We start from the raw sequence: 24,779 nt of genomic DNA, 5'->3' as shown, positions 1-24,779 counted from the left end.
CCCCCACCGCCGCTGCCTGACGTGAGACCCCGCCCCCTCCCCCCAGCTTCCGGGGGGGGGGTCGGGACCCCCCCCAGCCCCTCCCCCCACCATGGCCGACCCCATCATGGACCTCTTCGACGACCCCAACCTCTTCGGCGGCCTGGACCCCCTGGCGGACGAGACCTTCGCGCCCCCCCCCCCCACCACCCCCACCCCGACCCCATCGAAGAAGCTTTAGGCCTGGCGGGGGCTTTAGACCCCCCCCCGCCCCCCCCCCGACCCCCCCGCCCCTCCCCCGCCCCCCCCCGAAGCCCCACAACCCCCCCCCGAAGCCCCCCACCCCCCCCCCGCCCCCCCCCCCACCCGAGCAGGAGGTCCCTCAGCCAGGGGCAACCCCTTCATGGGGGTGGCCACCACCCTGCCCCCCACCCCCTCCCCCTCCCCCCTCCTCTCGGGGGGTCGCCCCCCCCCCCAAAATCGTCATCCTCAAAGCCCCCCCCGGGGGGGACGACCGCGGGGGGCCCCTCCCCCACCCCCGCCCAGTCAACCGGTGTCCCGCCGGGGGGGGGCGACCACCCCCAACGGGGGGAAGGTGACATTCGCCAAGGTCTTGACCGGGACCCCCCAACTTCGACCCGGTATTTCCATCGTTACCGGTAACGCGGGCGACGGTTTTAACTGGGAAAGTGACGCCGGTAACTGGGACGGGGGGGGACAACCGGGACCGGCACCTCCCCCACCGCTGCCACCGTCCATCGCTTGGTCCAACCTGGAAGACCCGTCAAGCAGTTGGTCTTACAACCGGTCAAGGCTGGGGGGGCCGGGGACCCCCCTAAAACCCGCCGTCACCCTGACGTCGGCGCCGGCGCAGGTGACCGGGGGTGGGGGAGGGCTTTGGGGGGGGGTGGGGTGGTCCTCAAGGTCAAAGGGGATCTCCTGGGGTGGGGGGTCTTTGGGGTTGGGGGGCTCGGGGGGTGGGTTGGTGGACCTTCAGGGAACGGTGGTGGCCCTCAAGGTCAAGGGGATCTTCTGGGGTGGGGGTCTGTGGGGTTGGGGGTCTTCAGGATGAAGTGGGGGTGGTCCTCAAGGTCAAGGGGATCTTCTGGGGTGGGGGTCTGTGGGGTTGGGGGGCTCAGGGGGTGGGTTGTGGGACCTTCAGGGAACGGTGGTGGCCCTCAAGATCAAGGGGATCTTCTGGGGTGGGGTTGGGGGGCTCAGGGGGTGGGTTGGTGGACCTTCAGGGGAACGGTGGTGGCCCTCAAGGTCAAGGGGATCTCCTGGGGGTGGGGTTTTGTGGGGGTGGGGGGCTCAGGGGGTGGGTTGTGGGGACCTTCAGTGAACGGTGGTGGTCCTCAAGGTCAAGGGTATCTTCTGGGGGTGGGGGTCTGTGGGGGGTGGGGGTCTTCAGGATGAAGTGGGGGTGGTCCTCAAGGTCAAGGGGATCTTCTGGGGTGGGGTTGGGGGGGCTCAGGGGGTGGGTTGTGGGACCTTCAGGGAACGGTGGTGGCCCTCAAGGTCAAGGGGATCTCCTGGGGTGGGGGGTCTGTGGGGTTGGGGGGCTCAGGGGGTGGGTTGTGGGACCTTCAGGGAACGGTGGTGGCCCTCAAGATCAAGGGGATCTTCTGGGGGTGGGGGGCTCAGGGGGTGGGGTTGTGGGACCTTCAGGGAATGGTGGTGGTCTTCATGGTCAAGGGGATCTCCTGGGGTGGGGTTGAGGGGCTCAGGGGGTGGGTTGTGGGACCTTCAGGGAACGGTGGTGGTCCTCAAGGTCAAGGGTATCTTCTGGGGTGGGGGGTCTGTGGGGTTGGGGGTCTTCAGGATGAAGTGGGGGTGGTCCTCAAGGTCAAGGGGATCTTCTGGGGTGGGGGTTGGGGGGCTCAGGGGGTGGGGTTGTGGGACCTTCAGGGAACGGTGGTGGCCCTCAAGGTCAAGGGGATCTCCTGGGGTGGGCGTCTGTGGGGTTGGGGGGCTCAGGGGGTGGGTTGTGGGACCTTCAGGGAACGGTGGTGGCCCTCAAGGTCAAGGGGATCTTCTGGGGTGGGGTTGGGGGGCTCGGGGGGTGGGTTGGTGGACCTTCAGGGAACGGTGGTGGTCCTCAAGGTCAAGGGTATCTTCTGGGGTGGGGGTCTGTGGGGGTGGGGGTCTTCAGGATGAAGTGGGGGTGGTCCTCAAGGTCAAGGGGATCTTCTGGGGTGGGGTTGGGGGGGCTCAGGGGGTGGGTTGTGGGACCTTCAGGGAAGGGTGGTGGCCCTCAAGGTCAAGGGGATCTTCTGGGGTGGGGGTCTGTGGGGTTGGGGGGCTCAGGGGGGTGGGTTGTGGGACCTTCAGGGAACGGTGGTGGCCCTCAAGATCAAGGGGATCTTCTGGGGTGGGGGGCTCAGGGGGTGGGTTGTGGGACCTTCAGGGAATGGTGGTGGTCTTCATGGTCAAGGGGATCTCCTGGGGTGGGGTTTTGTGGGGGGTGGGGGGCTCAGGGGGTGGTTTGGGGGTCTTCAGGATGAAGTGGTGGTCCTCAAGGTCAAGAGGATCCGTTGGGTTTGGGAGATCCTCGGAGGTCACCACCCAGCACCGAGGTCCTCAAAGTTCTTGAGATCCTCAGCGTCGGGGTCCCCCGGCCGTAGCCACGTCTTGGGGCTCAAGGTCGATGTCTTGGAGGTCCCCTGGGGTCTCCAGAGGTCCCGTGGCCGTGCTGACCCCTCCCGTTTTAACGCTCTTTTTTTTTGTCTCCGTAGGGTGAATCGAAGCGCATCACGTTGGTCCTCCAGCAGCCCCCCGGTGGTGGCGCCCCCCCGGGCCAGCGCCACGTGGTGTTGGGTAGCCTGCCCGGCAAGATCGTTCTTCAGGGCAACCAACTGGCCGCCCTGGGCCAAGCCAAAGGGACCCCAGGCCAACCCGCCAAGGTGGTCACCATCCAACTCCAGGTCCAACAACCCCCCGCCGGCCAAGCGGGGGACCCCCCAGAAGATCCAGCTTCTCCAACAACCTCCCGGCGCTGGCGGGGCAAGCGGCTCCGGTGGCCGTCTCCTCCGTGCCGCAGGTGGTGGGGAGCGCGGGGGCAGAGGTTGACGGTGCCGTTGAAGGTGGTTCTTCAACCTCAGGTGAGAAGTTGGGGGGGGGCGGGGGGGGAGGGGGATGGTGAGGAGCTTCTGGGGGGTGGGTGTCTGGGAGTGGTCCTGGTGGTGTGTCCAAGTTGGCCGTGGTGGGCCCCAGATCCTGGCCGTGGTGGGCCCCAGATCCTGGTTGTGGTGGGCCCAGAGGTCCCGGTGGTGGTGGGCCCCCAGATCCCGGTGGTGGTGGGCCCCCAGATCCCGGTGGTGGTGGGCCCCCAGATCCCGGTGGTGGTGGGCCCCCAGATCCCGGTGGTGGTGGGCCCCCAGATCCCGGTGGTGGTGGGCCCCCAGATCCCGGTGGTGGTGGGCCCCGAGATCCCGGTGGTGGTGGGCCCCGAGATCCTGGTGGTGGTGGGCCCCAGATCCTGGTGGTGGTGGGCCCAGAGGTCCCGGTGGTGGTGGGCCCCCAGATCCTGGTGGTGGTGGGCCCCCAGATCCTGGTGGTGGTGGGCCCCCAGATCCTGGTGGTGGTGGGCCCCCAGATCCTGGTGGTGGTGGGCCCCCAGATCCTGGTGGTGGTGGGCCCCCAGATCCCGGTGGTGGTGGGCCCCCAGATCCCGGTGGTGGTGGGCCCCGAGATCCCGGTGGTGGTGGGCCCCCAGATCCCGGTGGTGGTGGGCCCCCAGATCCCGGTGGTGGTGGGCCCCCAGATCCTGGTGGTGGTGGGCCCCCAGATCCCGGTGGTGGTGGGCCCCGAGATCCTGGTGGTGGTGGGCCCCGAGATCCTGGTGGTGGTGGGCCCCAGATCCTGGTGGTGGTGGGCCCCCAGATCCTGGTGGTGGTGGGCCCCCAGATCCCGGTGGTGGTGGGCCCCGAGATCCCGGTGGTGGTGGGCCCCGAGATCCTGGTGGTGGTGGGCCCCAGATCCTGGTGGTGGTGGGCCCAGAGGTCCCGGTGGTGGTGGGCCCCCAGATCCTGGTGGTGGTGGGCCCCCAGATCCTGGTGGTGGTGGGCCCCCAGATCCTGGTGGTGGTGGGCCCCCAGATCCCGGTGGTGGTGGGCCCCGAGATCCTGGTGATGGTGGGCCCCGAGATCCCGGTGGTGGTGGGCCCCCAGATCCCGGTGGTGGTGGGCCCCCAGATCCCGGTGGTGGTGGGCCCCGAGATCCTGGTGATGGTGGGCCCCAGATCCTGGTGGTGGTGGGCCCCCAGATCCCGGTGGTGGTGGGCCCCCAGATCCCGGTGGTGGTGGGCCCCCAGGTCCCGGTGGTGGTGGGCCCCCAGATCCTGGCCGTGGTGGGCCCCAGATCCTGGTGGTGGTGGGCCCCAGATCCTGGTGGTGGTGGGCCCCCAGATCCTGGTGGTGGTGGGCCCCCAGATCCTGGTGGTGGTGGGCCCAGAGGTCCCGGTGGTGGTGGGCCCAGAGGTCCCGGTGGTGGTGGGCCCCCAGTTCCTGGTTGGCCGTGGTGGGCCCCCAGATCCTGGTTGGCCGTGGTGGGCCCCCAGATCCTGGTTGGCCGTGGTGGGCCCCAGATCTTGGGTTGTTGCCTCCCCCTGTGATCTCCGTCCCACCGCGGCTGTCGCCTCCTCCCGCAGGCCGGTTCCTCTCAGGGCGGCTCCCCGGGCCTGTCGGTGGTGAAGGTGCTGAGCACCAGCGAGGTGGCCGCCTTGGCCACCCCCGGCTCGCGGGGCGCCTCGGAGGAGAGCCGCAAGCTGGAGCACCAGAAGAAGCAGGAGAAAGCCAACCGCATCGTCGCCGAAGCCATCGCCCGCGCCCGAGCCCGCGGCGAGCAGAACATCCCCCGCGTCCTCAACGAGGACGAGCTGCCCAGCGTCCGGCCCGAGGAGGAAGGCGAGCGGAAGCGCCGGCGGAAGGGGCCCGGCGACCGCGGTGGGGCCAAGGAGGAGAGACCTCGCAAGGGCAAGGGGCAAGGTGGCTCCGGCAAGAGCAAGGGGCGCAGCAAACCCAGGTGAGATGTCCTCAGCTCCCCCGAAGCGGGGGAGGGGGGGGAGCGGGGGGTGGCCTTGGTGGTGGCACCCAGCTCGGGGGGCTTCGGTGGTGCCCATCCCTGGTGGTCTTCAGGCACTTGGGGTCTTCAGCTGTGGTTCTGTTGGGCCCCAACCTTGGGCTTGGCCTTCACCCAACCGCGGTCTCCGTGGCCTTCACCCAACCGCGGTCTCCGTGGCCTTCACCCAACCGCGGTCTCCGTGGCCTTCACCCAACCGCGGTGTGTGTCCGTGGCCTTCACCCAACCGCGGTGTGTGTCCGTGGCCTTCACCCAACCGCGGTGTGTGTCCGTGGCCTTCACCCAACCGCGGTGTGTGTCCGTGGCCTTCACCCAACCGCGGTGTGTGTCCGTGGCCTTTGCCCAACCGCGGTGTGTGTCCGTGGCCTTTGCCCAACCGCGGTGTCTGTCCGTGGCCTTCGCCCAACCGCGGTGTCTGTCCGTGGCCTTCGCCCAACCGCGGTGTCTGTCCGTGGCCTTCGCCCAACCGCGGTGTCTGTCCGTGGCCTTCGCCCAACCGCGGTCTTGGCCATCACCCAACCGCGGCCTCTGTGGCCTTGGCCCAACCGCGGTCTCCCTGGTCCCCCCCCCAACCTTGGTCTTGGCCTTCACCCAACCTTGGTCTTGGCCTTCACCCAACCGCGGCCTCCGTGGCCTTCACCCCTCGCCCCGTTCTTCCCACCCCCCGGCCTTGTTCCACCACCCCTTGGCCGTGGCTCTTGACTCCGAGGAGGTCCCCCCTCCCCCCTCCCCCCCCCCCCCTGACGCCTCCCCTCCCCCCCCCGCCAGCACCATCACCCCCGTGGTGGGCAAGAAGCGGAAGCGCAACGCCTCCTCCGACAACTCGGACGCCGAGGTGATGCCGGCGGCGTCGCCGCGGGAGGAAGAAGAAACCAGCGTGCAGGTAACGGCGACGCGGCCCGCGCTGCTCCGCGCGACGCCGACGCGGCGACCGCCTCATCCCGTCCCCGTCTGTCCTCTCCAGAAGCGCAGGTCCAACCGGCAGGTCAAGCGGAAGAAGTACACGGAGGACTTGGACATCAAGATCACCGACGATGAGGAGGATGAAGAACTTGACGTGACGGGGCCGGTGAGACCTGAGCAGCCACCGGTCCCGCAGCCGCCAGCCCCGGAGCCGGAGCCAGAGGGCGAGACCCTGCCCTCCATGCAGTTTTTTGTGGTGGGTGGTCTTCTGGGATGGTTTCCCTGGTGGCCACCAGCCGCTCCTACGGATGTGGTGCCCGGGGATGGTGCCCGTGGGGGTCTTGGTGGCATCTGGAGGGGTTTGGGCTCACCCCGTGGTGCCCGTGGGGGTCTTGGTGGCATCTGGAGGGGTTTGGGGTCAGCCTGTGGTGCCCAGGGATGGTGCCCGTCGGGGTCTTGGTGGCATCTGGAGGGGTTTGGGCTCAGCCTGTGGTGCCCGTGGTGGTCTTGGTGGCATCTGGAGAGGTTTGGGCTCACCCCATGGCCCAGGGATGGTGCCCGTGGGGGTTTTGGTGGCATCTCGAGGGGTTTGGGCTTACCCTGTGGTTCCCGTGGGGGACTTGGTGGCATCTGGAGAGGTTTGGGCTCACCCCATGGTGCCCGTGGGGGTCTTGGTGGCATCTGGAGGGGTTTGGGCTCAGCCTGTGGTGCCCGTGGGGGTCTTGGTGGCATCTGGAGGGGTTTGGGCTCACCCTGTGGTGCCCAGGGATGGTGCCCATGAGGTTCTTGGTGGCATCTGGAGGGGTTTGGGCTCACCCCGTGGTGCCCGTGGGGGACTTGGTGGCATCTGGAGAGGTTTGGGCTCACCCTGTGGTGCCCAGGGATGGTGCCCATGAGGTTCTTGGTGGCATCTGGAGGGGTTTGGGCTCACCCCGTGGTGCCCGTGGGGGACTTGGTGGCACCTGGAGAGGTTTGGGCTCACCCCATGGCCCAGGGATGGTGCCCGTGGGGGTTTTGGTGGCATCTCGAGGGGTTTGGGCTCACCCTGTGGTTCCCGTGGGGGTCTTGGTGGCATCTGGAGAGGTTTGGGTCCGTGGTGTCCACCATCCCTTCTCACCGTCATCTTCATCTTTTCTCCTCCCCGCCTCCAGGAGAACCCCAGTGAGGAGGACGCCGCCATCGTGGACAAGGTCCTCTCCATGCGGGTGGTGAAGAAGGAGGTGAGGAACCCCCGTGGTGGCCGTGGTGGCGGTGGTGGTGGTGGGCCTTTTGCCGACGTCCCACCTGTATCTCCCACAGCTTCCGTCGGGGCAGTTGACCGAGTCGGAGGAGTTCTTCGTCAAGTACAAGAACTAGTAGGTGGCCCCGGTGAAGGATCTTGCTTTGGGTGGGGTCGGGTGGCCCTTTGGACCTCTGCCACCCATGGGGTGGGCTCCTGGTGGTGCTCCAGCGTTGGGTTGAAGGTCCACCGACCCGGTTCTCCACACGAGGTGGCTCTTGGAGAAGTTTTTTTTTTGCCGACGTTGCTTTCGGTCAACCCTGAGTAGCTTCGCGGTGGAGGGAGGGGTGGGGTGGGGTGGGATGACTCTTTGTCCCCCCCCTGTCCCATCCCCCCCCACCCCCCCAGTTCCTACCTCCACTGCGAGTGGGCCACCATCGACCAGCTGGAGAAGGACAAGAGGATCCACCAGAAGCTGAAGCGTTTCAAAACCAAGATGACTCAGATGCGACACTTCTTCCACGAGGTGCTGGGGGTGGGGCGGGGGTGGGGGGGTCGCATCGCTCTTGGTGGCATCTGGAGGGGTTTGGGCTCACCCCGTGGCCCAGGAATGGTGCCCATGGGGGTCTTGGTGGCATCTGGAGGGGTTTGGGCTCATGCCGTGGTGCCCATGGGGGTCTTGGTGGCATCTCGAGGGGTTTGGGCTCATGCCGTGGTGCCCATGGGGGTCTTGGTGGCATCTCGAGGGGTTTGGGCTCATGCCGTGGTGCCCATGGGGGACTTGGTGGCATCTGGAGGGGTTTGGGCTCATGCCGTGGTGCCCATGGGGGTCTTGGTGGCATCTGGAGGGGTTTGGGCTCAGCCTGTGGTGCCCATGGTGGTCTTGGTGGCATCTGGAGGGGTTTGGGCTCATGCCGTGGTGCCCATGGTGGTCTTGGTGGCATCTGGAGGGGTTTGGGCTCATGCCGTGGTGCCCATGGGGGGCTTGGTGGCATCTGGAGGGGTTTGGGCTCACCCTGTGGTGCCCGTGGGGGTCTTGGTGGCATCTCGAGGGGTTTGGGCTCATGCCGTGGTGCCCATGGGGGGCTTGGTGGCATCTGGAGGGGTTTGGGCTCACCCTGTGGTGCCCGTGGGGGTCTTGGTGGCATCTCGAGGGGTTTGGGCTCATGCCGTGGTGCCCATGAGGGTCTTGGTGGCACCTGGAGAGGTTTGGGCTCACCCTGTTGTGCCTGTGGGGGTCTTGGTGGCATCTGGAGAGGTTTGGGCTCACCCCGTGGCCCAGGGATGGTGCCCGTGAGGTTCTTGGTGGCATCTGGAGAGGTTTGGGCTCACCCTGTGGTGCCTGTGGGGGTCTTGGTGGCATCTGGAGGGGTTTGGGCTCACCCTGTGGTGCCTGTGGGGGTCTTGGTGGCATCTGGAGAGGTTTGGGCTCACCCTGTGGTGCCTGTGGGGGTCTTGGTGGCACCTGGAGAGGTTTGGGCTCACCCCGTGGCCCAGGGATGGTGCCCGTGAGGTTCTTGGTGGCATCTGGAGAGGTTCGGGGCACCGCTCACCACCCCTCCCCCATCTCGCCCCCCCCCCCTCCCCCCTTCCAAAGGATGAAGAACCCTTCAACCCCGACTACGTCGAGGTGGACCGCATCTTGGACGAGTCCCACAGCGTCGACAAGGACAACGGGGAGGTGAGCGGGGAGGTGGAACCGGGGGCCGACGGTGACCTCCTGGTCCCCAAACCGCCCCTCCCCCACCTCGGTGACATTTTTTTTTTTTTTTTTTTTTTTTTTTTTTGTGGTTGTCCCATTTCTGGTGGCAGCCGGTGGTCTACTACTTGGTCAAGTGGTGCTCCTTGCCCTACGAGGACAGCACGTGGGAGCTGAAGGAGGACGTGGACGAGGGGAAGATCGGCGACTTCAAACGCATCCAAGCCCGACACCCCGAGCTCAAACGCTTGGTGAGAAGGTCTTCTCCTCCCACCCCACCCCACCCCGGGGTTTGGTCCACCACCACCATCATCTCCCACCTTTTTTTTTTTTTTTTCTTCTCAGCCCCGTCCCCAAGCCGGTTCCTGGAAGAAGCTGGAGTTGTCCCACGAGTACAAGAACCACAACCAGCTCCGCGAGTATCAACTGGAAGGGGTCAACTGGTTGCTCTTCAACTGGTACAACAGGCCAGTGGGGGAAGGGCAGCTGGGGGGGTGGAGGACACGTGGGATGGACGGTTCCACCACCTTCCCAACTGGTACAACGGGCCGGCGGGGGAAGGGCAGCCGGGGGGGTGGAGGACACGTGGGATGGACGGTTCCACCACCTTCCCAACTGGTACAACGGGCCGGCGGGGGAAGGGCAGCCGGGGGGGTGGAGGACACGTGGGATGGACGGTTCCACCACCTTCCAACCCCCGCCGGTCGCCTCCCCGCAGGCAGAACTGCATCCTGGCCGACGAGATGGGTTTGGGGAAGACCATCCAGTCCATCGCTTTCCTCCAAGAGGTCTACAACGTGGGCATCCGCGGTCCGTTCCTGGTCATCGCGCCGCTTTCCACCATCACCAACTGGGAACGGGAGTTCAACACCTGGACGGAGATGAACAGCATCGTCTACCACGGCAGCTTGGCCTCGCGGCAGATGATCCAGCAGTACGAGATGTACTGCAAGGACTCGCGGGTAAAAACCCGGTGGCTTTTCTTCTCCAAGGTCACCCGTGTGGTCCTCCGGGTTCTTCCGAGCTTTTTGGGGGTTGAGGTTGGTGGTCCCCACCACCAGAACTTCACCTCTTCTCCACCCTTTCAGGGTCGTCTCATCCCCGGGGCCTACAAATTCGACGCGCTCATCACCACCTTCGAGATGATCCTCTCCGACTGCCCCGAGCTGCGGGAGATCGAGTGGCGGTGCGTCATCATCGACGAGGCCCACCGCCTGAAGAACCGCAACTGCAAGCTCCTCGACAGCCTCAAGCACATGGACCTGGTGAGAGGCCCGGTGGACAACTCTTCTCCTCGCGGCGGGGCGAAACGGGGGGGCCTGGAGGTGCCGCTGGGGGTCTTGGTGGCATCTCGAGGGCTTTGGGCTCACCCCGTGGTGCCCCTGGGGGTCTTGGTGGCATCTGGAGAGGTTTGGGCTCACCCCGTGGTGCCCCTGGGGGTCTTGGTGGCATCTGGAGAGGTTTGGGCTCACCCCGTGGTGCCCGTGGGGGTCTTGGTGGCATCTGGAGGGGTTTGGGCTCACCCCGTGGTGCCCCTGGGGGTCTTGGTGGCATCTGGAGAGGTTTGGGCTCACCCCGTGGTGCCGCTGGGGGTCTTGGTGGCATCTCGAGGGCTTTGGGCTCACCCCGTGGTGCCCCTGGGGGTCTTGGTGGCATCTGGAGAGGTTTGGGCTCACCCCGTGGTGCCGCTGGGGGTCTTGGTGGCATCTCGAGGGCTTTGGGCTCACCCCGTGGTGCCCCTGGGGGTCTTGGTGGCATCTGGAGAGGTTTGGGCTCACCCTGTGGTGCCCGTGGGGGTCTTGGTGGCATCTGGAGAGGTTTGGGCTCAGCCTGTGGTGCCCATGGGGGACTTGGTGGCATCTGGAGGGGTTTGGGCTCACCCCGTGGCCCAGGGATGGTGCCCATGAGGTTCTTGGTGGCATCTGGAGGGGTTTGGGCTCACCCCGTGGTGCCCCTGGGGGTCTTGGTGGCATCTGGAGAGGTTTGGGCTCAGCCCGTGGTGCCCAGGGATGGTCCTGAAGGTGCCTGTGGGGTCTTGGTGGGACCTGGAGGTGTTGGGGCACGTCCCCTGCCTTCCACCTCCCAACCACGCCCCGACGTTCTGCACCTCCTGGTCCTCAGGAGCACAAAGTCCTGCTGACGGGCACCCCGCTCCAGAACACGGTGGAAGAGCTCTTCAGCCTCCTGCACTTTCTGGAACCTTCTCAGTTCCCTTCCGAAGCCGAGTTCCTCAAAGACTTTGGTGATCTCAAGACGGAGGAGCAGGTGAGGACATCAGGAGGACCTGGGACCCTTCCCTGGGCACCCGCGTCCTGCCCGAACCGCCGGTGACTTCTCCCCGCTCGTCCCACCTGCAGGTGCAGAAGCTCCAGGCCATCCTCAAACCCATGATGCTCCGTCGGTTGAAGGAGGACGTGGAGAAGAACCTGGCGCCCAAACAGGAGACCATCATCGAGGTGGAGTTGACCAACATCCAGAAGAAATATTACCGGGCCATCCTGGAGAAGAACTTCTCCTTCCTCTCCAAAGGCGCCGGTCACACCAACATGCCCAACCTGCTCAACACCATGATGGAGCTGCGCAAGTGCTGCAACCACCCCTACCTCATCAACGGTGAGGACCCGGCGGTGGCCCAGGGTGGCCCTTGTCCTCCCGCCGCTGGCGGACAACCCCGGGGGTCAACGCCGCCCCATCCCTGCTCCTCCTGGTCTCGCCCACCTTTCCACCGAGGACCTGGTGGCCTCTGGTGGCATCGTGGCGATGGAGGTCCACCAGCCCGTCTACTCGGGCTTCGGTGCCCCCTCAAGTCTCGCTGCGGGTGGGGGCGTCTCCTGAGGAGATCGCGCCCGCCACCCCACCGATGGTCTCTTCTCCACCCAACAGGCGCGGAGGAGAAGATCTTGGCCGAGTTCCGGGAGTCGTGTCACCACCACGTCCCCCACGACTTCCACCTCCAGGCCATGGTCCGCTCGGCCGGCAAGCTGGTGCTCATCGACAAGCTGCTGCCCAAGCTGAAGGCCGGCGGCCACAAGGTGCTCATCTTCTCCCAGATGGTCCGCTGTCTCGACATCTTGGAGGACTACCTCATCCAGAAGAGGTAAGAGGTGGCGCCCCGGGGTCACCTTCGGGTGGTCTTCCAAGGGGAACGGGGCCAGGAGGTCTTGGGGTGGAGGTCTTCCAGGAGGCCTTTGGAAGGAGGGTCTTCCAGGAGGTCCTGGGGTGGAGGTCTTCCAGGAGGTCTTGGGGAGGAGGTCTTCCAAGAGGAACAGGGCCAGAAGGTCTTGGGGTGGAGATCTTCCAGGAGGTCTTGGGGAGGAGGTCTTCCAAGAGGAACAGGGCCAGAAGGTCTTGGAGTGGAGGTCTTCCAGGAGGTCTTGGGGAGGAGGTCTTCCAAGAGGAACAGGGCCAGAAGGTCTTGGGGTGGAGGTCTTCCAGGAGGTCTTGGGGAGGAGGTCTTCCAAGAGGAACAGGGCCAGAAGGTCTTGGGGTGGAGGTCTTCCAGGAGGTCTTGGGGAGGAGGTCTTCCAAGAGGAACAGGGCCAGAAGGTCTTGGGGTGGAGATCTTCCAGGAGGTCTTGGGGAGGAGGTCTTCCAAGAGGAACAGGGCCAGAAGGTCTTGGGGTGGAGGTCTTCCAGGAGGTCTTGGGGAGGAGGTCTTCCAAGAGGAACAGGGCCAGAAGGTCTTGGGGTGGAGGTCTTCCAGGAGGTCTTGGGGAGGAGGTCTTCCAAGAGGAACAGGGCCAGAAGGTCTTGGGGTGGAGGTCTTCCAGGAGGTCTTGGGGAGGAGGTCTTCCAAGAGGAACAGGGCCAGAAGGTCTTGGGGTGGAGGTCTTCCAGGAGGTCTTGGGGAGGAGGTCTTCCAAGAGGAACAGGGCCAGAAGGTCTTGGGGTGGAGGTCTTCCAGGAGGTCTTGGGGAGGAGGTCTTCCAGGAGGAACGGGGCCAGGAGGTCCTGGGGTGGAGGTCTTCCAGGAGGCCTTTGGAAGGAGGTCTTCCAAGAGGAACAGGGCCAGGAGGTCTTCCAGGAGGTCTTGGGGTGGAGGTCTTCCAGGAGGTCTTGGGGTGGAGGTCTTCCAAGAGGAATGGGGCCAGGAGGTCTTGGGGTGGAGGTCTTCCAGGAGGTCTTGGGGAGGAGGTCTTCCAGGAGGTCTTGGGGTGGAGGTCTTCCAGGAGGTCTTGGGGTGGAGGTCTTCCAAGAGGAACGGGGTGTGGAGGTCTTGGGACGGAGATCTTCCAGGAGGTCTTGGGAAGAAGATCTTCCAAGGGGAACGGGGCCAGGAGGTCTCGGGGTGGAGGTCTTCCAAGGGAACCTTCAGGCCCTCGGTGAACGTGGTTTTGGGGACCTCGTAGGTACCTCTACGAGCGGATCGATGGGCGCGTCCGCGGCAACCTCCGCCAAGCCGCCATCGACCGCTTCAGCAAGCCCGACTCGGACCGCTTCGTCTTCCTGCTCTGCACGCGGGCGGGCGGCCTGGGCATCAACCTCACCGCCGCCGACACCTGCATCATCTTCGATTCCGACTGGAACCCCCAGAACGACCTCCAGGTTGGGCCACCGCGTCCGCCGCGCCGCCCTGGGCTCGGCGGGGCGTCACCTTCCGTGCGCGTCGTGACCCACCATCGTCGTCGTCTTCTTCCAGGCGCAAGCGCGGTGCCACCGGATCGGGCAGAGCAAAGCGGTCAAGGTCTACAGGCTCATCACGCGCAACTCCTACGAGCGCGAGATGTTCGACAAGGCCAGCCTCAAGCTGGGCCTGGACAAGGCCGTGCTGCAGTCCATGAGCGGCCGCGAGGGCAACATCGCGGGGGTGAGCGGTCTTCTGAGGGGAGCCGGGCCAGGAGGTCCTGGGGTGGAGGTCTTCCAGGAGGAACGGGGCCAGGAGGTCTTGGGGAGGAGGTCTTCCAGGAGGAACGGGGCCAGGAGGTCCTGGGGTGGAGGTCTTCCAAGAGGAACGGGGCCAGGAGGTCTTGGGGAGGAGATCTTCCATGAGGAACAGGGTGTGGAGGTCTTGGGGTGGAGGTCTTCCATGAGGAACGGGGCCAGGAGGTCTTGGGGAGGAGATCTTCCAAGAGGAACAGGGTGTGGAGGCCCTGGGGTGGAGGTCTTCCATGAGGAACGGGGCCAGGAGGTCTTGGGGAGGAGATCTTCCAAGAGGAACAGGGTGTGGAGGTCTTGGGGTGGAGGTCTTCCAAGAGGAACATGGCATAGAGGTCCTGGGGTGGAGGTCTTCCAGGAGGAACGGGGCCAGGAGGTCCTGGGGTGGAGGTCTTCCAAGAGGAACGGGGCCAGGAGGTCCTGGGGTGGAGGTCTTCCATGAGGAACAGGGCCAGGAGGTCTTGGGGTGGAGGTCTTCCAGGAGGAACGGGGCCAGGAGGTCTTGGGGTGGAGGTCTTCCAGGAGGAACGGGGCCAGGAGGTCTTGGGGTGGAGGTCTTCCAAGAGGAACGGGGCCAGGAGGTCTTGGGGAGGAGGTCTTCCAAGAGGAACGGGGCCAGGAGGTCTTGGGGAGGAGGTCTTCCAGGAGGTCTTGGGGAGGAGGTCTTCCAAGAGGAACGGGGCCAGGAGGTCTTGGGGAGGAGGTCTTCCAGGAGGTCTTGGGGAGGAGGTCTTCCAAGAGGAACGGGGCCAGGAGGTCCTGGGGTGGAGGTCTTCCAGGAGGAACGGGGCCAGGAGGTCTCGGGGTGGAGGTCTTCCAAGAGGAACGGGGCCAGGAGGTCTTGGGGTGGAGGTCTTCCAGGAGGTCTTGGGGAGGAGGTCTTCCAAGAGGAACAGGGCCAGGAGGTCTTGGGGAGGAGGTCTTCCAGGAGGTCTTGGGGTGGAGGTCTTCCAAGAGGAACAGGGCACAGAGGTCCTGGGGTGGAGGTCTTCCAGGAGGTCTTGGGGTGGAGGTCTTCCAGGAGGAACGGGGCGTGGAGACCTTGTAGAATCGGTTCTCCAAGGGAAGTGGGGCCTGGAGACCCTGTGGATTGGGTCCTTCATGAGAAACCCGGTTTGAAGACCACGGTGATGGAGACCTTCCAAGCCTGGAGACCTTGGGGACGGGGTTGTCCGAGGGGGACGGGGCGTGAAGAACCTCATCCTGAGGGACGTAGGTCTTGGAGATGGTTTGGGGCGGGAGGAGAACCTCAGGGGTTTGGACCACCATCCTGGCCGGCTGCCTCACCCCACGTTGTCCCCGTCTTCTCCACCCCCACCGGCAGATCCAGCAGTTCTCCAAGAAGGAGATCGAGGACCTGCTGCGCAAGGGGGCCTACGCGGCCATCATGGAAGAAGACGATGAAGGTTCCAAGTTCTGCGAGGAGGACATCGACCAGATTCTTCTGCGCCGCACCACCACCATCACCATCGAGAGCGAGGGGAAGGGGTCCACCTTCGCCAAGGTATCTCCAAAGGTCCCTTCCCACCACGGTGGTGGGGTGGAGGGGAGGGGGGAGGACATCTTCCTTCTGGGAGGTCCTCCAAGGTCTCCCAACTCTTGGTGTCCATCCCAGGCGAGCTTCGTGGCTTCCGAGAACCGCACGGACATCGCCTTGGATGACCCCAACTTCTGGCAGAAGTGGGCCAAGAAAGCCGACCTGGACCTGGACCTTCTCAACAGCAAGGTGGTGGTGATGGGGGGGGGGGAGGGGGAGGGGGTGGTCCGCGGGGGGTCGTCGGACTCGGTTCCTGACGGATCTTCTGGCCTCCAGAACAACCTGGTGATCGACACGCCGCGGGTGCGCAAGCAGACGCGCCACTTCAGCACGTTACGGGACGACGACCTGGTGGAGTTCTCGGACCTGGAGAGCGAAGACGAGGAGAAACCGAGGTCCAGGCGTCACGACCGGCACCACCACGCCCTGCACCACGCCTACGGCCGCACCGACTGCTTCCGCGTGGAGAAACATCTCCTGGTCTACGGGTGAGGACGGGCTTGGGGCCACCTCTGCTTTGGTGGCAACCACAGGGAAGTTCTTGGTGGAGATAACGGACCAAGTCTGGGTCCAGGTCTGCTGTGGTGGCAACCACAGGGAAGTTCTTGGTGGAGATAACGGACCAAGTCTGGGTCTAGGTCTGCTGTGGTGGCAACTACAGGGAGGTTCTTGGTGGAGATAATGGACCCAGTTTAGGTCCAGCTCTGCTGTGGTGGCAACCACAGGGAAGTTCTCGGTCCCAGGTCTGCTGTGGTGGCAACCACAGGGAAGTTCTTGGTGGAGATGATGGACCAAGTCTATCTCCAGGTGTGCTGTGGTGGCAACTACAGGGAAGTTCTTGGTGGAGATAATGGACCCAGTTTAGGTCCAGGTCTGGTGTGGTGGCAACCACAGGGAGGTTCTTGGTGGAGATGATGGACCCAGTTTCGGTCCAGGTCTGCTGTGGTGGCAACCACAGGGAGGTTCTCGGTCCCAGCTCTGCTGTGGTGGCAACCACAGGGAGGTTCTTGGTGGAGATGATGGACCCAGTTTAGGTCCAGGTCTGCTGTGGTGGCAACCACAGGGAAGTTCTTGGTGGAGATGATGGACCCAGTTTAGGTCCAGGTCTTCTGTGGTGGCAACCACAGGGAGGTTCTCGCTCCCAGCTCTGCTGTGGTGGCAACCACCAGCAGATGTTTTTGGAGAGAGCAGACCAGCTAACGGTTCTTCTGGTGGCCACCACGAGCAGACGCTCAGTGGAGGTGGCCCCTGGGAGGTGAAGGAACCGCTGACCTCCGCCCCGTGTCTTCTACCCGCAGGTGGGGCCGCTGGCGGGAGATCTTGTCCCACGGGCGCTTCAAGCGGCGCCTCTCGGAGCGGGACGTGGAGACCATCTGCCGGGCCATCTTGGTCTACTGCCTCCTCCACTACCGCGGCGACGAGAACATCAAGGGCTTCATCTGGGACCTCATCAGCCCCAGCGAGAACGGCAAGGCCAAGGAGCTCCAGAACCACTCGGGTGAGGCTTCTGCGGCACCTTGGGGACAACCGAGGACCTTCTCGGGTCCTTGCTGTGGTGGCAACCACTGGGAGGTTCTTGGTGGAGATGATGGATCCAGTTTAGGTCCAGGTCTGCTGTGGTGGCAACCACAGGGAGGTTCTTGGTCCCAGGTCTGCTGTGGTGGCAACCACAGGGAGGTTCTTGGTGGAGATGATGGACCCAGTTTAGGTCCAGGTGTGCTGTGGTGGCAACCACAGGGAGGTTCTTGGTGGAGATGATGGACCCAGTTTAGGTCCAGGTGTGCTGTGGTGGCAACCACAGGGAAGTTCTTGGTGGAGATAATGGACCAAGTCTGGCTCCAGGTGTGCTGTGGTGGCAACCACAGGGAGGTTCTCGGTCCCAGCTCTGCTGTGGTGGCAACCACAGGGAAGTTCTTGGTGGAGATGATGGACCCAGTTTAGGTCCAGGTCTGCTGTGGTGGCAACCACAGGGAGGTTCTTGGTGGAGATGATGGACCCAGTTTAGGTCCAGCTCTGCTGTGGTGGCAACCACAGGGAGGGTCTTGGTGGAGATAATGGACCAAGTCTGGCTCCAGGTGTGCTGTGGTGGCAACCACAGGGAGGGTCTTGGTGGAGATGATGGACCAAGTCTATCTCCAGGTGTGCTGTGGTGGCAACCACAGGGAAGTTCTCAGAGATGCTGGACCGAGTCTATCTCCAGTTGTGCGGTGGTGGCAACCAGCAGCAGATGTTCGCTGGAGTCAACCGCGACGTTCTTCACCTTTTGCTCCGTCCTTCTTCTCCAGGACTTTCCATCCCGGTTCCTCGTGGTCGCAAGGGCAAGAAGGTCAAGTCCCAAAGCACCTTTGATGTCCACAAGGCCGAGTGGATCCGCAAGTACAACCCCGACACCCTCTTCCAAGACGAGAGCTACAAGAAGCACCTCAAGCACCAGTGCAACAAGTGGGTGGAGGTCCTCCTCGGAGGTCTTCTTCTCCTTGACCTCCCGGAGGTGCCTCCGGGTTGGGTTGACCTCCCTTTGTCCCACCCATCTTCTCCCAGGGTTCTGCTGAGGGTGCGGATGCTCTACTACCTGCGGCAGGAGGTCATCGGGGACCAGGCGGAGAAGGTGCTGGCGGGAGCGGTGGCCAGGTGAGGCCGTAGGACCTTGCGTGGAGGTTCTCCGGGTCTTCTCTGGGGAGTCTTGGGGTGCTCCAGACCTTCTTGGAGGTTCTCCAGAACTTCCTTGTGGAGTCTTGGGGTGCTCCAGACCTTCTTTGAGGTTCTCCAGGACTTCCTTGTGGAGCCTTGGAGGTTCTCCAGACCTTCTTGGAGGTTCTCCAGACCATCTTGGAGGTTCTCCAGACCTTCTCTGGGGTGTCTTGGGGTGCTCCAGACCTTCTTGGAGGTTCTGCAGACCACCTTTGAGGTTCTCCAGGGGTTCTCCGGGGTGTCTTGGGGTGCTCCAGACCATCTTGGAGGTTCTCCAGAACTTCCTTGTGGAGTCTTGGGGTGCTCCAGACCTTCTTGGAGGTTCTCCAGAACTTCCTTGAGGATTCTTGGGGTGCTCCAGACCACCTTTGAGGTTCTCCAGACCTTCTCTGGGGAGTCTTGGGGTGCTCCAGACCATCTTGGAGGTTCTCCAGAACTTCCTTGAGGAGTCTTGGGGTGCTCCAGCCCACCTTTGAGGTTCTCCAGACCTTCTCTGGGGAGTCTTGGGGTGCTCCAGACCATCTTGGAGGTTCTCCAGAACTTCCTTGAGGAGTCTTGGGGTGCTCCAGCCCACCTTTGAGGTTCTCCAGACCTTCTCTGGGGAGTCTTGGGGTGCTCCAGACCATCTTGGAGGTTCTCCAGAACTTCCTTGAGGAGTCTTGGGGTGCTCCAGCCCACCTTTGAGGTTCTCCAGACCTTCTCTGGGGAGTCTTGGGGTGCTCCAGACCATCTTGGAGGTTCTCCAGAACTTCCTTGAGGAGTCTTGGGGTGCTCCAGACCACCTTTGAGGTTCTCCAGACCTTCTCTGGGGAGTCTTGGGGTGCTCCAGACCATCTTGGAGGTTCTCCAGAACTTCCTTGAGGATTCTTGGGGTGCTCCAGCCCACCTTGGAGGTTCTCCAGACCTTCTCTGGTGTCTCCAGGGGTGCTCAGGCCCCGCTTTGGGGGTTCCCCTGACCCCCTCCCCCATTTCTGTCCCCCCTTCCAGCGAGATCGACATCTGGTTCCCGCTGGTGGAGCAGCTGGAGGTGCCGACGGCGTGGTGGGACGCCGAAGCCGACAAATCCCTCCTCATCGGGGTCTTCAAACATGGTACGTTGCCGGTGGGGGCGGGGCGGGGCGGAGACACTTTTTGGGGTGAAATCCAGCAGAATTGGGGTCGTGACGGTGCGTGTGTCCCCCCCCCCCCCCTTTTTTTTTTTTTTTTTTTTTTTTGGGGGGGTGGGGTGGGGTGGGGACAGGCTACGAGAAGTACAACACCATGCGCGCCGACCCCGCGCTCTGCTTCCTGGAGAAGGCCGGCCGCCCCGACGAGAAGGCTATCGCTGCCGAGCAGCGCTTGGACGTCGGGGAGGGGTGAGTCCCCGGGGGTCCCCGCACACCTTGGAGGTTCTCCAGATCTTCTCTGGGGGGTCTTGAGGTTCTCCAGATCTTCTTTGGGGAGGTTTGGGGTGCTCCAGACCACCTTGGAGGTTCTCCAGATCTTCTCTGGGGGGTCTTGAGGTTCTCCAGATCTTCTTTGTGGAGGTTTGGGGTGCTCTAGACCACCTTTGAGGTTCTCCAGATCTTCTCTGGGGAGTCTTGCGGTACTCCAGACCACCTTGGAGGTTCTCCAGATCTTCTCTGGGGGGTCTTGAGGTTCTCCAGGTCTTCTTTGGGGAGGTTTGGGGTGCTCCAGACCACCTTTGAGGTTCTCCAGATCTTCTCTGGGGAGTCTTGGGGTGCTCCAGACCACCTTTGAGGTTCTCCAGATCTTCTCTGGGGAGTCTTGCGGTGCTCCAGACCACCTTGGAGGTTCTCCAGATCTTCTTTGTGGAGGTTTGGGGTGCTCTAGACCACCTTTGGGGTACTCCAGACCTTCTCTGGGGGGTCTTCAGGTGCTCCAGACCTTCTTTGGGGTGTCTTGGGGTGCTCCAGACCACCTTTGAGGTTCTCCAGACCTTCTTTGTGGAGTCTTGGGGTGCTCCAGACCACCTGTGAGGTTCTCCAGACCTTCTTTGTGGTGTCTTGGGGAGCTCCAGACCTTCTTGGAGGTTCTCCAGACCTTCTCTGGGGGGTCTTCAGGTGCTCCAGAGCACTTTTGAGGTGCTCCAGACCTTCTTTGGGGAGTCTTGGGGAGCTCCAAACCACCTTTGTGGTTCTCCAGACCTCCTTTGAGGTGTCTTGAGGTTCTCCAGCCCCTCTTTGGGGTGTTTTTTGGGTCCTCCAGCCCACCTTTGAGGTTCTCCAGACCCTTTTTGTGGTGTTTTGGGGTGCCCCAGCCCCGCTTTGTGGTCCCCCCCCACCCCCCCCCCCACCCCCCACCCCCCCCAAAATTTCTGAGGTGCCGCTGATGACCACGCCATGCTAATACTGACCGGCGCGTGGCCGGGCTGAGTTGACCATCCTGACCTGCTGAGGCGCCCCGTGGTTTGGTGGTGGTGGTGGGGACGTGGGTTTTGGGGGGGGAGGGGGAGGTTCCTGTGGGTTTGGGGGGGGGGGGGGGGGATGGGTCCTTATTTTGTGGGGGGGGGGGGTGTTCCCCCCTCCGTGCCCCTCCCCCAGCGTGGATTTCGACAAGGACTGCGAGGACCCCGAGTACAAACCCCTCCCGGGGGTGGCCAAGGAGGTGGACGACGAGGTGAGAAGTTGGGGGTGGGGTGGGGGACACACCACCTGTACCCCTCCCCCACCCCCCCTCAAATCTATACGTGTCCCCCCCTCTATATGCACCCCCATGAGGGGGGGGATGGGGGATGGAGGTGACCCTGCTGCCCCCCCTCCCCCACCAGGCGGACCCCCTGATGCTGCTGGACGAGGAGATCTCGGTGGTGGACGGGGATGAAGGTAAGTCTATAGGGTCCCCCTGGTCCTATAGGGTCCCCCTGGTCCTATAGGGTCCCCCTGGTCCTCTAGGGCTGCCCCTATAGAGACCCACCCCCACCCCCAGCCCTGTAGGGTGGCTCTGCCCTGCAGCCCTGTGGGACCTCAGGAGATCCGTAGGAACCTCAGGAGATCCGTAGGAACCTCAGGAGATCTGTAGGAACCTCAGGAGATCCATGGGGACCCCGGGGGGGTCTCATGGGAAGCTCAGGAGATCCGTAGGAATCTCAGGAGATCCATAGGACCCCAGGGGGCTCATGGGAACCTGAGGAGATCCGTAGGAACCTGAGGAGATCCATAGGAACCTCAGGAGATCCGTAGGAACCTCAGGAGATCCGTAGGAACCTGAGGAGATCTGTAGGAACCTCAGGAGATCCATGGGGACCCTGGGGGGGTCTCATGGGAAGCTCAGGAGATCCGTAGGAATTTCAGGAGATCCATAGGACCCCAGGGGGCTCATGGGAACCTGAGGAGATCCGTAGGAACCTGAGGAGATCCGTAGGAACCTGAGGAGATCCGTAGGAACCTGAGGAGATCCGTAGGAACCTGAGGAGATCCGTAGGAACCTGAGGAGATCCGTAGGAACCTGAGGAGATCCGTAGGAACCTGAGGAGATCCGTAGGAACCTGAGGAGATCCGTAGGAACCTGAGGAGATCCGTAGGAACCTGAGGAGATCCGTAGGAACCTCAGGAGATCCGTAGGAACCTCAGGAGATCCATAGGAACCTCAGGAGATCTGTAGGAACCTCAGGAGATCCATGGGGACCCCGGGGGGGTCTCATGGGAAGCTCAGGAGATCCGTAGGAATTTCAGGAGATCCATAGGACCCCAGGGGGCTCATGGGAACCCCAGGAGATCCTTAGGAACCTGAGGAGATCCTTAGGAACCTGAGGAGATCCTTAGGAACCTGAGGAGATCTGTAGGGCCCCAGGAGGTTTTATGGGAGCCCCGAGGAGATCCATAGGAACCTGAGGAGATCCATAGGACCCCAGGGGGCTCATGGGAACCTCAGGAGATCATAGGACCCCAGGGGGCTCATGGGACCCTCAGGAGATCCATGGGAACCTCAGGAGATCCATGGGAACCCCAGGAGATCCTTAGGAACCTGAGGAGACCCATAGGGTTCCGGGAGGTTTTATGGGATGCTGAGGAGATCCGTAGGAACCTCAGGAGATCTGTAGGAACCTCAGGAGATCCATAGGACCCCAGGGGGCTCATGGGAACCTCAGGAGATCCATAGGACCCCGGGAGATCTGTAGGGCCCCAGGAGGTTTTATGGGACCCCGAGGAGATCCGTAGGAGCCCCAGGAGCTCCATAGGAACCCGAGGAGGATCCATGGGACCCCAGGAGATCTGTAGGACCCTAGGAGGTGTTATGGAACCCTGAGGAGATCATGGGACCCCAGGAGTTCCATAGGACCCTGGGGAGATCCGTAGGACCCCAGGAGGTGTTATGGAACCCTGAGGAGATCGTGGGCCTTGGGGAGCTCCGTAGGACCTTGGGGAGCTCCCTAGGAACCCAGGAGATCCGTAGGAACCCGGGAGATCTGTAGGAACCCGTGGAGATCCGTAGGAACCTGGGGAGATCCGTAGGAACCTGGGGAGATCCGTAGGAACCTGGGGAGATCTGTAGGACCCCGGGAGGTGTTATGGAACCCTGAGGAGATCGTGGGCCCCCAGGAGCTCCATGGGCCCCCAGGAGCTCCCCGGGACCCCGGGGGGCTGGTGGCCCCCCCTGACCCTCGCCCCTCCCCCCCCAGGCCAGCCCCCGCAGGCGGGCCAGCCGTTCTGGCCGGCGGGGCTCGGTGCTGACGGCGCGGCTGCGGCGGCTGATCACGGCGTGCCAGCGCTCCTGCCAGCGCCAGCGGCTCCGCGGCGACGCGCCCGAGCGGGGGCGAGCGACGGCGGCGACGCTCCGAGGCGGCCTGCAGGCTGCGGGAGATGGCGCGCAGGGAGAAGCAGCAGCGGTACGGGGCGGGGTGGGGGGGGGTGGGGGCACCTACCCAAGGTTTGGGGTGCAGGACCTCCAGCCCTGGAGTTCTGGGGTCAGGAGACATCATCCATGGGGTTCCTGGGGTGCAGGACCTCCAGCCCTGGAGCTTTGGGCTTGAGGGACATCATCCATGAGGTTCTTGGGGTGCAGGACCTCCACTCCTGGAGTTTTGGGGTTGAGGGACATCATCCATGGGGTTCTTGGGGTGCGTAGGACCTCCAGCCCTGGAGTTTTGGGGTCAGGAGACATCATCCATGAGGTTTCTGAGGTGCAGGACCTCCAGTCCTGGAATTTTGGGGGGCGTAGGACCTCAGTCCCTGGAGCTTTGGGGTTGAGGGACATCATCCATGAGGTTCTTGGGGTGCAGGACCTCCAGTCCTGGAATTTTGGGGGGCGTAGGACCTCAGTCCCTGGAGCTTTGGGGTTGAGGGACGTCATCCATGAGGTTCTTGGGGTGCAGGACCTCCACCCTTGGAATTTTTGGGGGCATAGGACCTCCGCTCCTGGAGTTTTGGGGTTGAGGGACATCATCCATGAGGTTCTTGGGGTGCAGGACCTCCACCCTTGGAATTTTGGGGGGCATAGGACCTCCACTCCTGGAGTTTTGGGGTTGAGGGACATCATCCATGAGGTTCTTGGGGTGCAGGACCTCCACCCTTGGAATTTTTGGGGGCATAGGACCTCCACTCCTGGAGTTTTGGGGTTGAGGGACATCATCCATGAGGTTCTTGGGGTGCAGGACCTCCACCCTTGGAATTTTTGGGGGCGTAGGACCTCCGCTCCTGGAGTTTTGGGGTTGAGGGACATCATCCATGAGGTTCTTGGGGTGCAGGACCTCCACCCTTGGAATTTTTGGGGGCATAGGACCTCCGCTCCTGGAGTTTTGGGGTTGAGGGACGTCATCCATGAGGTTCTTGGGGTGCAGGACCTCCACCCTTGGAATTTTTGGGGGCATAGGACCTCCACTCCTGGAGTTTTGGGGTTGAGGGACATCATCCATGAGGTTCTTGGGGTGCAGGACCTCCACCCTTGGAATTTTTGGGGGCATAGGACCTCCACTCCTGGAGTTTTGGGGTTGAGGGACATCATCCATGAGGTTCTTGGGGTGCAGGACCTCCACCCTTGGAATTTTTGGGGGCGTAGGACCTCCGCTCCTGGAGTTTTGGGGTTGAGGGACATCATCCATGAGGTTCTTGGGGTGCAGGACCTCCACCCTTGGAATTTTTGGGGGCATAGGACCTCCGCTCCTGGAGTTTTGGGGTTGAGGGACGTCATCCATGAGGTTCTTGGGGTGCAGGACCTCCACCCTTGGAATTTTTGGGGGCATAGGACCTCCACTCCTGGAGTTTTGGGGTTGAGGGACGTCATCCATGAGGTTCTTGGGGTGCAGGACCTCCACCCTTGGAATTTTGGGGGGCATAGGACCTCCACTCCTGGAGTTTTGGGGTTGAGGGACGTCATCCATGGGGTTCCTGGGGTGCAGGACCTCTACGCCTCAAGTTTTGGGGTTGAGGGACGTCATCCATGAGGTTCTTGGGGTGCAGGACCTCCAGCCCTGGAGTTTTGGGGTTCCACCACCCTCCAAGACCCCTTTTTTTTGGGGGGGGGGGGGCAGGTGGACGCGCCGGGAACAGGCCGACTTCTACCGCGTGGCCTCCAGCTTCGGGGTGGAGTTTGACCCCGAGGGCGGGCGCTTCCGCTGGGGGCGCTTCCGCGCCTTGGCCCGCCTGGAGAAGAAGACGGACGAGAACCTCACCAAGTTCTTCCACGGTTTCGTCGCCATGTGCCGGCAGGTTTGCCGCCTGCCGCCCGCTCCCGGAGACGGTACGGGGCAGGGGACGCGCGGCGGGGGGGCTTCCCGGGGGAGGGGAGGACCTCCTGGGGGGGTTGGAGACCTCCCCATGGAGATCTGGAGCTCCCTGGTGGAGTTGAGGACCTCCTGA

General features: G+C 63.4%; 1 protein-coding gene across 1 annotated transcript; it reads left to right on the top strand.

Moving 5' to 3' along the window:
- Positions 1–693: 693 nt before the first annotated feature.
- On the top strand, positions 694–24,779 carry LOC101924553 (chromodomain-helicase-DNA-binding protein 8; the record flags this gene model as incomplete). The annotated part of the gene is given in 33 exon segments (XM_055793256.1): positions 694–794; positions 796–853; positions 2,715–3,080; positions 4,628–5,001; positions 5,827–5,941; positions 6,023–6,217; positions 7,113–7,181; positions 7,261–7,316; positions 7,589–7,706; positions 8,778–8,861; positions 8,993–9,130; positions 9,225–9,346; positions 9,598–9,841; positions 9,968–10,144; positions 11,001–11,144; positions 11,237–11,492; positions 11,763–11,976; positions 13,229–13,424; positions 13,519–13,686; positions 15,079–15,258; positions 15,370–15,480; positions 15,568–15,779; positions 16,590–16,789; positions 17,577–17,733; positions 17,833–17,922; positions 18,970–19,073; positions 19,223–19,337; positions 20,526–20,601; positions 20,753–20,807; positions 22,604–22,641; positions 22,643–22,735; positions 22,737–22,810; positions 24,452–24,779. Coding segments are annotated over 33 exon segments (5,028 nt in total), but the record flags the coding sequence as incomplete, so codon positions are not given.

The sequence above is a fragment of the Falco peregrinus genome, unplaced genomic scaffold (assembly GCF_023634155.1).
Source record: "Falco peregrinus isolate bFalPer1 unplaced genomic scaffold, bFalPer1.pri scaffold_110, whole genome shotgun sequence".
In the NCBI taxonomy this organism is placed as follows: domain Eukaryota; kingdom Metazoa; phylum Chordata; class Aves; order Falconiformes; family Falconidae; genus Falco; species Falco peregrinus.
This window is presented reverse-complemented; position numbering and strand designations above follow the sequence as displayed.